Source organism: Osmia bicornis, chromosome 15, assembly GCF_907164935.1.
Source record: "Osmia bicornis bicornis chromosome 15, iOsmBic2.1, whole genome shotgun sequence".
NCBI lineage: Eukaryota > Metazoa > Arthropoda > Insecta > Hymenoptera > Megachilidae > Osmia > Osmia bicornis.
In genome coordinates, this window is record NC_060230.1 from 488508 (window position 1) to 503790 (window position 15283).

At 36.8% G+C, this 15283-nt stretch overlaps 1 protein-coding gene and 1 non-coding gene across 8 annotated transcripts in view; one reads left to right on the top strand and one right to left on the bottom strand.

Annotated features, from left to right (window-relative positions):
* LOC114876022 (neurexin-1) overlaps positions 1-15283 on the top strand; it is a 189205-nt gene that overhangs the window by 125378 nt on the left and 48544 nt on the right. For 5 of the 7 annotated variants that reach the window (XM_046289001.1, XM_046289002.1, XM_046289003.1 and 2 more), the window contains 5 exons: positions 740-811; positions 9873-9980; positions 10647-10839; positions 13767-13958; positions 15040-15183. In XM_046289001.1, coding sequence (XP_046144957.1) covers positions 740-811; positions 9873-9980; positions 10647-10839; positions 13767-13958; positions 15040-15183 — 709 coding nt within the window. The remainder of the gene's footprint in view (positions 1-739; positions 812-9872; positions 9981-10646; positions 10840-13766; positions 13959-15039; positions 15184-15283) is intronic. The other 2 variants (XM_029186997.2, XM_029186999.2) reach the window with 1 other exon arrangement.
* On the bottom strand, positions 14611-14692 carry Trnas-cga. Its single transcript has one exon. It is a non-coding gene; the product is annotated as a tRNA-Ser (tRNA).

Genomic DNA, 15283 nt, shown 5'->3' on the forward strand with positions numbered 1-15283 from the left:
CCGTTGTGCCATTTCTTAAAGTCAGATTTGCGCAAAGATGATTAACATCAGTTCCATGAAAATCGTAACGCAAACAGCTTTTATTAATAAATGTCGAATGCAACTAAAGTTCAAGATTTATAAATTTACAATTCTTTTCTTGTTAAAATACTTATCGTTGAGAAACTGTAAAATACCATAAAAAATATATTTGTATATTTCAAGAATTCTCAATAAGAATACAATAATTTCTTAAACATTAAACTCTTACACTTTCTCAATGAAAATAATTCCATTTTCAGAAACTTTTACAACCCCATATAAACATTAATATCCCTCTTATAGCATAAGAAAAATAATTTTCTTTTCTTTCTAGGTTATATAAATTAGTTATAAATCCATAGACACTAATAATCCTGTTACAATTTTAATAGAATCCATCAGAAGGTGCCATCTAACTCGCTACCAGATAACTAATCAAGCTTCTTTTCCAGAACATCATTTAACCCTTTGCAACCGCGTTACTATAATCAAAATCTCCCTTCAGAAATAATCCGAGAGTCGCGTAAACCAATAGACAAACTTCCTCCGAACAATAAATAAAAATTTATGAATCGTAAGCGAAGGAATTTCGTAGATCAATTGATAAAGCAAAATGTCTAAAACCAATTCTCAATGTTGCTGTCTATTGCCCTCGTGGTCGTGGTCGAAAATCGGGCCTGACACACTCAATTGGACCCACACGACGGGTGTTAAGAAGTCTTCGGCGACGATTAGTGCAAGGCGACTTCACGGCGCTGTGGTCACCTTTACCAGCCCAGAGTCCCATCTGGTAAGCCTCAGTATCAAAAAGCTTTCAAAAAAAAAGAAAAAAAATTAAAGAAATCGTACTAAAAGAAAGAGCAAGAAAAATAAACGATCAGAGAGCTTAGCGAGCTCTCTTCGAGGCTGATTCGCCCAGCCACTTGATACGCACCTGTTATATATATTATATATATACTTGAGATATATATATAAAATATATATAGATATATATGTAATTGGCTAACTCTCACGCGAAACTTAGCTTTTTAGCGAGGAGCGATCACCAAAGCACCAACTTTTCTTCACGAACCACTCACGTACACCCTGCTCCACTCTCTTCCACTCTTTTTCTTTTCTCTTTCTCTTCTCCTTTTTTTTTTTTTTTTTTTTTTGGGTCGAGAAAGAAAGAGAGAGACCCGCGGCGCGATGGAAACGATGGGAAATCGGTGGAAAAGTTTCCAGTTCGTATGGAACTGCCATCCAGTTCCACGATTATGGAACGAGCCAGCTGCTTCTCAATGACTCGAATGATCAAACAGCAGGCAACTAGGTTAACTTCCGGGGATGGGAGAGTACACTCGAGCAGATGGAATTTTTCCGTAGAATGTCTTTTGATCGAATTTCTGTGCGCCCGAATAATCGACTGTGGTTAACCCTTCTAAGTTAACCCTTGAATTTGTACATTCCAGTCTGCTCGAGTTCCAAAACCTACTAATCTAGAAATGATAAATTAACATTTGTCATAATAAATATCGTACTGATTTTTCATCGTTTCCTCGCAAGCTTTCTTGTGGAATGGTTAGGAAGTCTGTCACGATTTGTATATAGTTTTTCACGCGTGGGGTTCTATGCTCACGATCTAAAGCTAGCCTTTATAGGTACACCACTGGTCACTGCACATGCACGCAATAATCTTCGCTCCTCTCGTTATTGTCATCACTGTCACTCATCACGATCACCGATCTTACCTACGTCATCATCGTAATCATCGTCGTCGCGTTTGCATCTTAAAAACGAAGATGGTACCTACCAACTTTGAATCGTCTATTTTAATAAAATTTTTATCAAATATAATGAGCTTGACAGTAATGGTAAAGGAACTTATAATATTTTCTCAAAATTTTATTAAAATTAACGATCCAAAGTTGAAGCTCTCTCTCCTTGTCAGGTCTGCCCAAGAATTTGCCCTTCAACTTCCAAGGCAAATCACAGCCTTCTAAGCATTCAGGGCATTTCATGAACAGACCTGCGTTAACTAATTTCCAAAAATATTCCAAAAAGAAATAACATCAAATTACACTTCTCGTAATTGCACATTTCAATCTTATAAAATTTCCAAAAGGATAAAGAAAGTTCAATTTGACGTATTAAATGGATTTCTCGGGAATAGTTCGTATAGTCTACCGGTTAATTAGTCGTGACGTTAATGACGTAGAGTCATCGCGAACGTGAAACTCTGTTGATCGGCTAGAAAGTCATTTCATGAAATCATCTTCTATGCCTCGTGGAATGAGCGACTAATGAACGTCTGACAATTGCCTTTAGCTCGATGCACTGAAATGCATGAGGAAAGAGGAACGGAACGAATATATCGCACCGCCTGCATGTTGACGCAACAAAATCTACGTCTAATTGTTCTTTCAGGACGGAAACGGCTGCGTTCAATGAACGCGACACGATACCATGCCTGCCTTCGTGACCGACGACGATTGATTTGCTTTTGAGAACTCTACTGGAACAGGGACGTGTCACGATAATAAAAGAATAAAAAAATAAAAAAATAAAAAAATAATAATAGTAGGAAAATGAGATATGAGAGATATTCATGGTAGAGATACACACAGTGGTTTGAGTAGATTAGGAAAATTACATTTAATCGCTTGACGACGGTATTTAGGAGAATGATATACAAGAACAGATAAACGTTCATAGAATTTTATTCGACACTATCGTAAGATAGCGATATTGGGAAAGCAGGAATTGTCAAAATCTTAATTTTGACGATATTAATATTCGAAAATGATTTAAAAGACAAAATAATATAATTTTTGCCTATTATATAACTATGATATGACACCATTATTTTTCCTGAGGAAGCCTGATTTGATCACGAGTGTACACGCACAATCCTAATTCTTCTGAAAAGCTAATAATGTTCATTTACTAAAGCAAGAGATCTCGAACGTAATAAACCTCAATTCAGTGACAAATCAGATCTCGTCGTCAAAGGGTTAAATGTAATTTAACGAATCTCTTTGAGCTCAAACCGCTAACAACAGAATCAATTCGTCCGTTAAACTCGATCGAAAAGCATCAAAATCAAATTACAGTAGGTAACATAATCGAAGGAAAATATCGAATTCAAAAGATATCGGGTTGAAAAAGAAAAATTATTCTTCGTGGTACAAAGAGAAAGAGTGCAGATAAATTATAGTAATCTTGATTGGAACGAGTGTCCCGTTGAAAGCGAATGATAATATGAAATGTCGCTGGGTCATCATCGTTTTCCAGCAACGGGAGGAGTGTGCATAAGGTTATCCGTGCATCGACGACCATCGCGAGAACATCAAAGAAATTTGGACTTCCGGCCCCGACGTTCCACTAACGGGATCCATTCAGCTCGTCTCACCATCGTTTCACCCTACACCTAACCACCCACCAACCCACCCACACACCTACACAAGTACAATCGATCACAAAAGTCTGCATACACCTGTATTAACTTATTTTTAGAGAAATTGAAAAAATTTACGTTGTGAATCCACGATGTTACCACAATTATGGAGCTTCTAAAAATATTTCTCAATTTATAATATTCAATAGCAAAGAAAGTTATTAGATACATCGTATCTGTTATAATAGTTTATATTTATAAGGGGTATGTAGACTTTCTGTGACTGACTGTACATATACATATAGTCACAGGCGACACAAAAGAGACGTACACCAAACCCTTTGTTGCTCTCACCTCGCGAATAAGCTCGCTTTCTAAATTCTCGTCTACAGAGCTAGAGGTGCAACAATGGCCTCGTGTAACCACGACACCAATATCGTAATTTTCGCGCAGCTGCGCCACGGTGGGGCTCTGGGTAAGAAAACACAAAGTATAACTTTGAATATACAAGGTATGAAAAAATACGATCGAGGAAAATGGTGATATCTTGTGAAAAAATAAATAGAAATTATTCTTCTTTTTATAAGATTTATAATTAAAATCGCCATTTTCCTTAGGGAAGTCTGCTATGCTCGATACTGTACTTACTTACTTCTACTAATCACGTAACGTTGCTGTAACTTAGGTACAGCTGCGACAACAGCGATATCTAACGGGGTTTAAACTTGCCAATAGCTTATACACTCTCTGTATGACAAAGGAAATCTTGAAAGTCCTCAAAGAACACAACTGATAGAGTCAATTTTCTGCTAGATGAGACACGCTTCGAAACGTGTTCCAGTATCTGCAGATGAAATCGATTTCCCTACGCCGCGCCGTACCGCGCCGCGCCGTAGGAAGCTAAGAGAAATTTCGATGGCCAGGTTACTTTTAACAAAATGACAGGTTATGGGTCGTGATATAGTTCCTTGCGGTTATGCATCGACCTATAACGTAACGCATCAAGCTGGAAACTCTCAAGTTGCACGAGAGCAACTTGTGCTTCTGCAACTCGTGGGCTAACTTTGCTTCGACAGTTTCCGAACGAATACACGTAAAGGCATGTACATCGAGAGCCATATAAAGGATGTACCTTATAAGGGTTAAGAAGAAAGTGGATTAGCCTTCTAAATTTCATCCCTGTGGAAAGGTCACTTTAGTCGTGTGTAAAACTTGTGAAAATTTTGTCGAGAGATCAAGCAACCATTTTGGTATATTTTTTTGGTTAGTTTCAATTTATAGGTTTTTTAAGGATCAAGGGGAGGTCTAATGGGGGCCTCACTTCCCGGATGGTCTCCTTTGTTCTTTTTTTTACATTTTACATTTAAATGTTATTTAATTTTATTTAGTTTCAATTTCGATATCGAGAATCTCGATATTTTATTGTTAGTTGTCTGTAATGGATATTTCAAGCCATATCCGATTCCGTGTGCGATTTATTTGCAAAGATCCGTTACTAATTTCTATCGACACCTTATCGAAGATTAATCAGTCAACGGATATATACCATCGACCTTAATCGCTTGGCAGTTCTCGAAGAAGACGTTCCACCGCGACAGCAGACTCTTGATATTAACGACACCCTGACACGTCTCCATTCAGCAGAAATTCGCATGGATCGAGTAACGTAATAAGCTGGTTGGCAGATATTCCCTGCTGATCATGATCTATGTGCTTGCACGTAAGATCAGCCGCTCATATTTCACGAGATTCTTTTTTCTTCTTTGTTTTCTTCAACAACACGAGTTTGAAAGTAAAGAAGCTAAGTTCTTGAAAAATCTTATCATGTATATGGCGTGGGCGCATTTATTAACTCATTTATTAGCTCAGTTTGGTCAAAAATATAGTTTCTTTAAAATATAGCGAGTTTAGGTGTTATACTACATTCAACGTGGTGCTTTTAGAGGTGTAATACTTACGATCCTTGCAAGACATGTTTTCTTCGTGATATCATGTGGATATTCGGATATTCACGCGGTGAACATACCAGAAACCCGTATAGATTGCTCGATGGATATTCGCTGGAAACGTTACATGAATATTTAACGAGCACCTAGTAACCACGCGACTGATGTAATATAACTGGGAATTACAGGCAAAATTCGAAAATGCGTGGATAAATAACAAGCGAAGGAAAGAGAGAAAGAGTTTTATATAACCGAAGAATGTAGATTTAAAAGAAAAGGGTTTATACCTAGTTTTCAAATAGAAAAATGAAAATATAGACATTTTCTCGAAAGTTTTGAATCTCTGGAATGGAAGTCAGTTTTCCATTTTCTTTTTATTTTATGGATTTCTCGCACAAATGGTCTCTCGCACCGAAGTTATTAGCCATTTTACAATGCTAAGTTTACGTCTGGACGTTCTCGAGCGAAGGGTGCAAGGACGATTCAACAGGAGCATTTATGATTATATCTAAAACGTCGTTCACGAAACCTATTTACGGATCCCTTTAGGAATTTTACGATCTATAAAACGATATATCGCCTCGTAAGATCAACGTTCGTCGTCCACTTTCCTTCGTAAATCTTTGTACAAGTCAAAACGTCGACCAACTAAATCTTTATCGTCTTGTCGATACTGGTAACGATCTCTGTTGATTTTCACTACTAACTTCCATTACTTATCTTTTTATTTTCAAAGTAACCCTCTTATTCAAATATTAAGGACTCGTTCTTTGTATTATCCTTCTTTGGTTATCCTTTTCATGGATGGTGGTTTTTGTGGTTGCTCACAGTAAAAGAATTTTCTCGTAAGTAACCTGGCATCGGGTCTCTTTTGAAGGGATTCAACGTCAAACACGAAAGGTGGTTTCCCTTTCCATGTGGCAACTTGGTCTATACAGTAATTAAGAGGGACATTTGATCTTCCACTCTAATTAGAACGCTTGGGTCATGGTAGTTGACGGATTTCATCAAACACTTTCACGTTACTTTCCCAGTTTGTCAATTGTAATTAAAACTCTGCAATTTATTTATTCTGATCCACTATTTAAGGACCATTATGAAATGAGTGTAATTTTATTTAGACAGTGCCTCGTTAGAGAAGATCGATGATAGTACGATAAGGTCCCTTTGGTGTTGAGAATTCATGGTACTCCGTACCGATTTGCATATCTCGAAATAGTCGAAATTTTCAGGTGCATTCTAATGTAAACAGGGCCGAAATTTTCTCGAGAGCAACGATAAGTTTCACGGGCAAACAGTGATTTACATATTTGGATAGAGTTTGGCGGAGGTTTCGACGAGAAGCAGGGAAGCAGTCGTTCAATTAAAATTTTCCTAGGTGCGACGGTGTCTGAAATTTCACCGAGCAACACGTACACCAACGAAACGTTCGGAATTCGTATCCGCGAATTCGAAGCAACGGAAGCGTGGCTTTTGCGAAATTTCTTGTTCGAAATTTCTGTTCCGGCCTTTCCATGCGACGTCATCCTGGTTTTCATTCGCAATGACCATCCGGAAAATTTTCATTTTAAACCACGAATTCCTAGAATTGTACGAACAGAGAATTTCGCGGCCTTAATTAAATAATATTTTAACGAACATTTTGCCATTAAACAAATGGTTGTAAATATTAAATATTGATATTTAAAGAGGAAAGGGGGGTAGCCTCTGAAAACTAAAAGCTTCTTCAAAAATCTTTTTTAACTTCCTCCATTAAATCTTTCACTTACCTCCAGCGAACGCCTGGAAACAAAAAGGTGGTATATCAAATGGTGTTTCGGGTTCAATACCCAGGATTAGAAGAGGATATAGCCGTGGATTAGTAAATAATTTATTTCACGAAGTAATTTAACTTTTCTAATTGACCCTCTTCTTCGTTCTCCGTTCTCCGTTCTCCGTTCTCCGTTCTCTCAACCCCTGCGAGTTTCTCGGGAGGGTCACTGTTGAAGGAACGAGAGGGATGGTCGGAAGAAGAAAGTAGAAGGGCGAGGGATGAAAGAACGAGCCCGTTTCGGGATGAAATATCCTTCTTTCCACGGCGAAGCACCACTTTACGGTTCAGACTTTTCCAGACGAATTTCTGAGGGGAAGTAAACGAGAACAAAGTGGAAGAAGCAGGAGGGTGAAAGGACAGGATAGAGGATAGCCACCTCGTCTAAACGAGATTTCTCATTCCTGGCTAATTCGTGAGATTTCACTGAATCGTGGAAACACTCCTATGATTCATCGTGGCGATCCTCTAGATTTTAGAAATTCTAGAAAATGTCTGCTTTCGTGGTTTATATCGGTGTACTATATAAAGTATTACATTGCATTAATTTGGGAAGAAATATTTCTTTCATCAGTCATTGTGATAAAATCTTGCAGAATTTCTCCATCACAATTTCCGCCATTAATTTTAATCGCCTCCATTGCTGTTTCTTTATTCGCAATCAATTAGAAATTTACATTTCAATTAAGCAAGTAGAAACGAAATTTCAATTCCTCGTTGGTGACAGGTGGAACAAAAGGACAAGAAAGCTGCCTTTTGCTCGACCATTTTTCTTCTAATTAACAAGGTAAGCAATTAATAAGCGTTCCGAGGGAGATAACGAGCTCATTACGAAAACGAAGAGAATATTCGTGTTAACTATAGAAGCTGACTCGTTCTCTCGAGTTTCACGTTTCCTCAGTTCTTTGCCCTTTCACTGCACTGTCTTCTCTTCTTCTTCTTCTTCTTCTTCTTCTTCTTGATCTCTCCAGCGACACTTCAAACCACTCTTTCTTTGGAAATTTCCAAGAACCAACCAGAAAGATAAAAGACGACTCATTCAACTTGGCCTTCTTCTTGCCTTCTATTTTTCTATATTTTTCATTTTCGATTTAAATGAAATATTTGCTTTAATTGTTTTTAAATTTTCTCAATTCAGTGTATTTTGACCTCGCACATTTTACGTAGATTATGTGATAAGGATCAATTTCCATATTCAGTTAACGAACGAACTGCCAAACACAATGTTCTATTCACTACTAGAATACTTAAGGAGTCGAAAAATTTTCTCATTTTCAATTACGTTTACTTTCCCGTTTTCCAGCCATTTAAACACTTCAATATTCCAGCGGTTAATCGTTCGAACAGTATGCTTGAAGAGGCTCGTCGAATTCTTTGCTCTATTTTCTTTTCCTATAGTCGTATTTTTTGCTCTCCATGGAAACTGAGAACCTAGCAAAAAATGAGGAGAAATAATGAAATTTTAAAAAGATACCCTTATTCACGAAATGGATCAATTGCCAAAGATTGGTCAATGATTATTTATTCATCATTATTCTAAATTATTCTGAATACTCCATGGATAGCTACTAATTCTATATAAAATTATACTTTGATAAATATCTCGAATTTTATCACTCTCCGAGTTCCTTCTCGACAGACTACATAAGTATTTCAAATTTCTTCGCAAAGCAAACTCTTTTGTCTTCGCGGACCGATTGTCTTTCGTAGCACAAGGAGTTGGTAATTTTGAATTCAGAACGGTTTCGCGGTGAAACATGACTGCAGGAAGTGTAATTGCGCCCTCGTGACAGCGGAGCCAATTTCCGTGATGAAGTCGAAAACTCGTGGTAACGAGACTCTCGTTATTTATTCTTCCTGCCTTTGTTTTCATCAAATTCACTATCCTTCTTTTGCGAATTCAAGTCAATTTTGATCGTCAACGATCTTTGAAAGAACTGATATTTAGTTTACAGAATTTTCAAGATTTGTTCATTTTTTCATAGACTTTTATTCAATTAATTTTATGGCTCAATCTGGAATTTTTTAAATTTTTGTGTAACTTACCCAGAAATCCTCCGTTGCAATATTTTTCTCGTAAACGTTATTTACATACTATATAACACCGTAAGCAAACATAACTTCACTTAATCTTGCTGAACACTTAGGAATTAAAACACCACCGAAAGTAAACACAAGAGCTGAAAGCTCTCGAAAAGACAATATATTAATTTTCGATCAGATACGAAAATTTATCAAGAAAGTCTAAACACACACGATACATTTCTTGCAAATTCTTCTTTTGACACGTCAGTCAGACAGGAATTTCTCGCGATGGGATTCGCGTTTGGATAAAGTTTTTCCCGACTTTTCGGGAAACGTAAGCGAGCGTAAATCAGCCATCTCACCGGAGACTCGGTTCAGCTTCGAAATTGAAGTAAAAATTCCACGAACACGAGACACGTGATTATTTAAGCCGTCGTACATGATAAATGGACTGGTCGTCCACGAGGGGGAAGCTGAGAATTTTGGATTCCAAGCACGGTGGCCCGCCAACACTGTCCGTTCTCCATTCTTCTTCAGGACGTCGAGGGATTTGCCTTCTTCCTTCCGATTCTTTCATCCTCATTTTTTCTCCACGTTTCTACTATTCCTGTCTTCTGTTTGTCTGTCTTACCGAAAAGTAACGGCAATGGCCAAGAGTCAAATTATTAAGGGACCTCTGTCTGGTCTGTTTCAGGTCCTGCCACCCTGGAAGGCGGCCAAGTCAGGCAGCATGTCTTTCAAAATTCGTACCAACGAACCGAATGGACTGATCATGTACAGCCGCAGTGGAGCCCACACGAGGGTAAGATAAAAACTGGTAGAATATAAGAAAAGGGAAAAATGGCAGGAAAATGGTAAAATGAAGTCACGCAACGAAGATTTAAATAAAAAAATAATATCAGTAACCCTTTTTCAGCCTTCATTGTATGAAATACGAGGTTATCAAGTATCATGTAAAGTTTCTAGTACAAGAAGTAAATGAAAAATCACGCATGAAATAAATTTCTGTCCACTTCCACCGTGTTTCGTAGTTATCTCGATTCAACAATACCGACTCGTAATTCCCACAATTATATTTGAACGTTAAAGCAAGGAGGCGTTCAAATCGGGGATAATCACCGCCGCGTACCACGGAATGGAGGGAGATAAATCGAAAAGTTGCGAAAACCCAGTTCTCGTTAACTTTCGTGTGGCTTGCTCATTAGCAGAATCACCGTATCCCGGCAATAAATGCTTTCATTCCTGGTATTTCGTGTTTGCAACACGATTCCCACTTGTTATTTGCAAATACATATGTTAATACGTGGCTATCGGTCGCGAAATAAACGTCATTACCATCTCGTGAATACCATCAGAGAGATTTTATTTTTATTTTACATTTCTGTTTACAAATATTTTAACAAAATATAAAATATATTTTGATCGTTGTATTTATAGCTCTATGTTTGATTTTATTTTTATATTACAGCAAGATTTGTTTGCATTCGAAATTTTCGGCGGTCATTTGTATCTGCATGCTGACCTCGGAAGCGGACCTGTCAAGGTAAAGGCATCAAAACAACGGATCGATGATGGCACGTGGCACGACGTAGCACTTCGACGAGTCGAAAGAGACGGACGTGTTACCGTCGATAACTGGACAGTGGAGTTTCGTACACCAGGTAAGAAACTATAACTTTTATTTATACATAATAATAAGATAGGTCTGCATTATTCGTTTAGTGAATTTTTCCAACTTTTTAAAGACACTTGACAAAATTGCCAAAATGTTTCCTTCATACTTTAACGATTATCTAGCTTCAAAACTAGATAATCGTTAAAGATTTCCCTTTCACAAATGTGCGTCATCTTTCATTGAAGCAGTTTTAATCGTACCCTTAATCTGAAAGCATGTTCGACGATGATGCACGACATTTATCATATAATCTACACACAGTTGGAATTCTGAGTCCGGTTGCTCGACAACGTAAACGATGAAGGAGGAAAAATGTACGGGGTCGAGGAGCAAGCCACTCATAATTCAGAGTTACACACTCGAGGACACTTATCTGCAGGTGCAGCTAACCGTTCCACGCGTGGAATGTAATAAATCTACCCCTCTTCTTTTTTATACATACTACATACCTGTAGTTTTACTGCCTTCGTGTTTCCTCGTCGAATCGTCCATTTCACGCTCGGTAGGAGACAGGGGTGCGTGCGATGGAAATTTGCTCACCCTTATCTCACGCCAGAATTCACGTGACGATGGTAATTGATCGATCGTAATTCATGTTTTCCACGAGAAACGGGAATAATGTTGCCATGTTATTCAGATAAAATGTTCCTTTCTACATATATCCGATTAATTGAAATCACAAGTTTCTTAAGAATCTTGGAAGTCAATCGAAACATTTCTTTGATTCAATCTTGAACTTATTTAAATATTTGATAAATCAATAGCAAAAGGGAAAAGAAATAGGACCTGTATAAATTGCAATGTACGAAGAGTTTTATTAAACCGATAAATAAACGGAAAATGAAGAATTTCCAATAAGAGCTGCCTTATCTACCATTTCAAATAATGAAGCTCGAGTTCATTGTAGAAATCACGTTCTTCTTCTGGAAACTTTTCATCTTTTTCCATCTCTTTCCCTCGTAACCGTCTATTTCTCACGCGTGTATATAACGTGGCTGGTGGCATTAAATTCCAGCTGCGAACGATTTCCGGTGGCGCGTTTTATCCGTTGGCCATTTGCGATGGTTGGATTTACGATTGCTCGAGAAATACTCGTATAGGTAGCCAGCTTTATACGCTTGACACTTTATTTTGTAATATAGTAACTCGTGGTAACCTTACCGCAGGATCAATCTGTAAATTATGTGTTCTCGATCGTAGAAAGTAGAATTTTTAAGTAGAATGGTTCATTGCATGGTATATGTAAATACATATATTCACATAAAATATCAAATTAAACTTTATTAATTTAAAAAATTTAATTAATATTAAATTATACATTCGAAACAGGAATTCAAGAAACCGTAAACGTTATCAGTATTCACTCACGTGTTTTAGTATCGTGTAAACGAAATTTGCAATTTCTCGCGAATTGTGTTTCTACCCCTTGGTAGCAGAACTTTCACGTAGCCTTTCGTGGTCAGTCGAATTACACGGCTAGTTAATTTGTCTGTGAAACTCGCCTTTGAAATCCAACCCTTCAGCAATTTTCGACTGAAAACTGTGCTCTATCACCTCGGTTTCACGAGTTTCTGCGAATTCTTCGAGTGTGAACACACCCTGCGGGCCAACCGTGTGCAATCCCTAACACGCAAAAAAAAAGAAGAAAAACCGATACTAGTGGATCAAACCCTTTGCAATTAGTCTGGTGCTAGTTTGTGTACATTCCATGTTACACACACGCTTTAAACACTTTGAGCAAATGTTTCTTCAAGTTTTGATTATATTAATGGTGATTAGGGATCAATTTATGTATTTTTTTAAATATTTGTAATTATAAATTTTTTTCTACATAATATAATTATTTCAAATTTTAGTTTAAATTCTAAAATTCTAAAATTTAATTTACAACATATAATTTTTGCTTTAATAAATTGTGAAACTCTAATCACTCTAATGTACCAAATAACGATTACATCGTGTGTATCCGTAATTGTTAAAGCTAGCTCTGGAAAACAGCCATTTGCTTTGAAATTTGCTGATCACGCCGGAAGCATTTCCGTCGAATCTCACTGGTGCAGTGTTCGCGGTGCATAGCGGTGCATAGCGGTGCATCGCACCTCCGCACGTGACGCTTACCTATTTATCCAAAATGTAGGATTATAATGCGCGCGAGAATATTACTATTTAACCCTTCGAACACCTGTGTAATTTACAACAAATTATTAATTTAACCCTTCTCAGTTGGGTGGTAAGCTACTAACGATAAGTATATTATTGAAAATTTGGTATCATACATGTAGTTGAAACAGACATCCAATTAACGAAAGGCAGTGTAATCCAACGATTACCAGAGATGACATCGTATAAAATAAAATAGGTTGACGTAAATTTTATCTGGAAAATTGTGATTACCAACCCTGTAGAAAGTCGAGCATTTTAGCCGTTGAACCCTACGGCAGAGCTTTTACACGCTTCTCGGTGGGTAACAATTTTCAACGAGCGAGTTGCTCGTCCTTCTTTGTTTACCGCAATCTTCTTTCTTTCTTGTCTTCGTGTCTCCCGGTATTTCCTCTTTTTTCATCGTCCCTCCTGTTCGTTTCACCTCCCATCTTATCTTCTCTGTGCGTCGTTTGCTCGAGGAAAATAAGATTCATTCGCCTAATATCCTTTGCTCTTCTTTTCTGCTTTTCTTCTTTCCTTCTTCAAGTCACACATTATTTAAAATGTAGATCACATTTAATTCTTAAATTTGTATTTTTAAATATTAAAAGTACTAACCTTTCAGTGGTTATGAAAATAGGAGTTTAAGGGAAGGAGACATCAATTAGGGAAGGATACATATTTTTAAAAATTATATTAATTTTTTAATATAATTAAAAACCTGTATATTGACATAGATAAAATAGAAATGTGCTGGATTTTTTGTTTCAGGAGATTCCACTCAGTTAGATCTCGATGGATTGATGTACATCGGTGGAGTAGGTGCTCCATTTGCACCCTTAACAGTTCCTCCAGTGTTGTGGACAGGCACCTTGAGACAGGGTTACGTCGGTTGCATGAGAGAACTTGTCATAAACGGACAACAAATCGATATTGCTGGATATGCTCAACAACAAGACTCCGGTAAGGAAATGTTTCTTATTATTTTCTAGCAAAATTCGAATTTTTTGCTCAATTTTCTCAATTTGCAATTTTCGATTAAAAATTTTAATAATATCGCCTATCCTCGATCACGCGAGATATGCAATTCATCGCAATATTGTAGCTCTATCTTATGCAAAGTGGTGACAAAATATTGATCTAACTTAAACTGTAGTCCTATGCTCTTCACGTAAGGTGTTTACCATGTTCTCCAGTCTACGTCCTATTGAAAACATATTGAGTTAGCTACTACACTTCTGTAACTTGCAGTAACAATAACAGATGACATTATTGAGAAGCAAATTGCTTAATGTACTATAATAATTACTTCATCCGATAATGTTAATAGCCATTCACCAGTGAGAAAGTACATTTAAATAAAGAATTACTTTAGTTGACGTATATTCAATTTAACTCAGCTGCATTTAATTTTAATATAGAAATAATTTAAAAAATTAAAACAGAATTAAAATCAATAGATGCTATAATATGATGTAGGAATGGAGTTTATGAAATAATGTTATTGTTTGATTTTTTATTTGAATATTATTTATATATTACAAAAATTATTTAAAAAATATGTGGATTAAAAATCAGCATGAAAAAGTTATTTTTCAACATTAAAAAAAATTTTCGCTGCGGACAGGATTCGAACCTGTGCGGGCATAGCCCATCAGATTTCGAGTCTGACTCCTTAACCACTCGGACACCACAGCTTATGAGAGAACGTGTTTTACAATGGAACTTAAATATACTTTCTGTATTTTTAAAATGTTACTAATTTTTGTTTAAATATAACTTGAGTTAGGTTTTTTAATTCCAAAACTTAACGTTAAATAAATATTTTGTAATGATGGACCTTTAAAGAAGCTAATTGACGATCTTTTTAAATTTTAACATTATTATTTGCAATTAATTAAAAATATTAATTATTAATTTAAAACAACAGCACAGCTTTCTAAAGAAAGTAACAAATTCAAAATAAATGAAAAACTACAATTCTGTCGAAATGGAAACGCTTGTCATTTTCTACGTAATTTCGTTTCTTTGGACAATTTTGCAGGCGCTGTCAGGCCAGCTTGTCATTCTCAACCACCGCATTGTTCTTCGCAACCCTGCATGCATGGTGGTCATTGTCTCGAGGGATGGAACAGGTTTCACTGCGATTGTACTGGAACACCCTTTACAGGTCCTACGTGTGGAAAAGGTAAATCTAATTCTATGAATAAACGTCCTAGAACTTTTTCAAATTTTTCACAAGCCAAGAATAGATAAAAACTTAGTTGTGAACATAAGCGGCCCAGGTT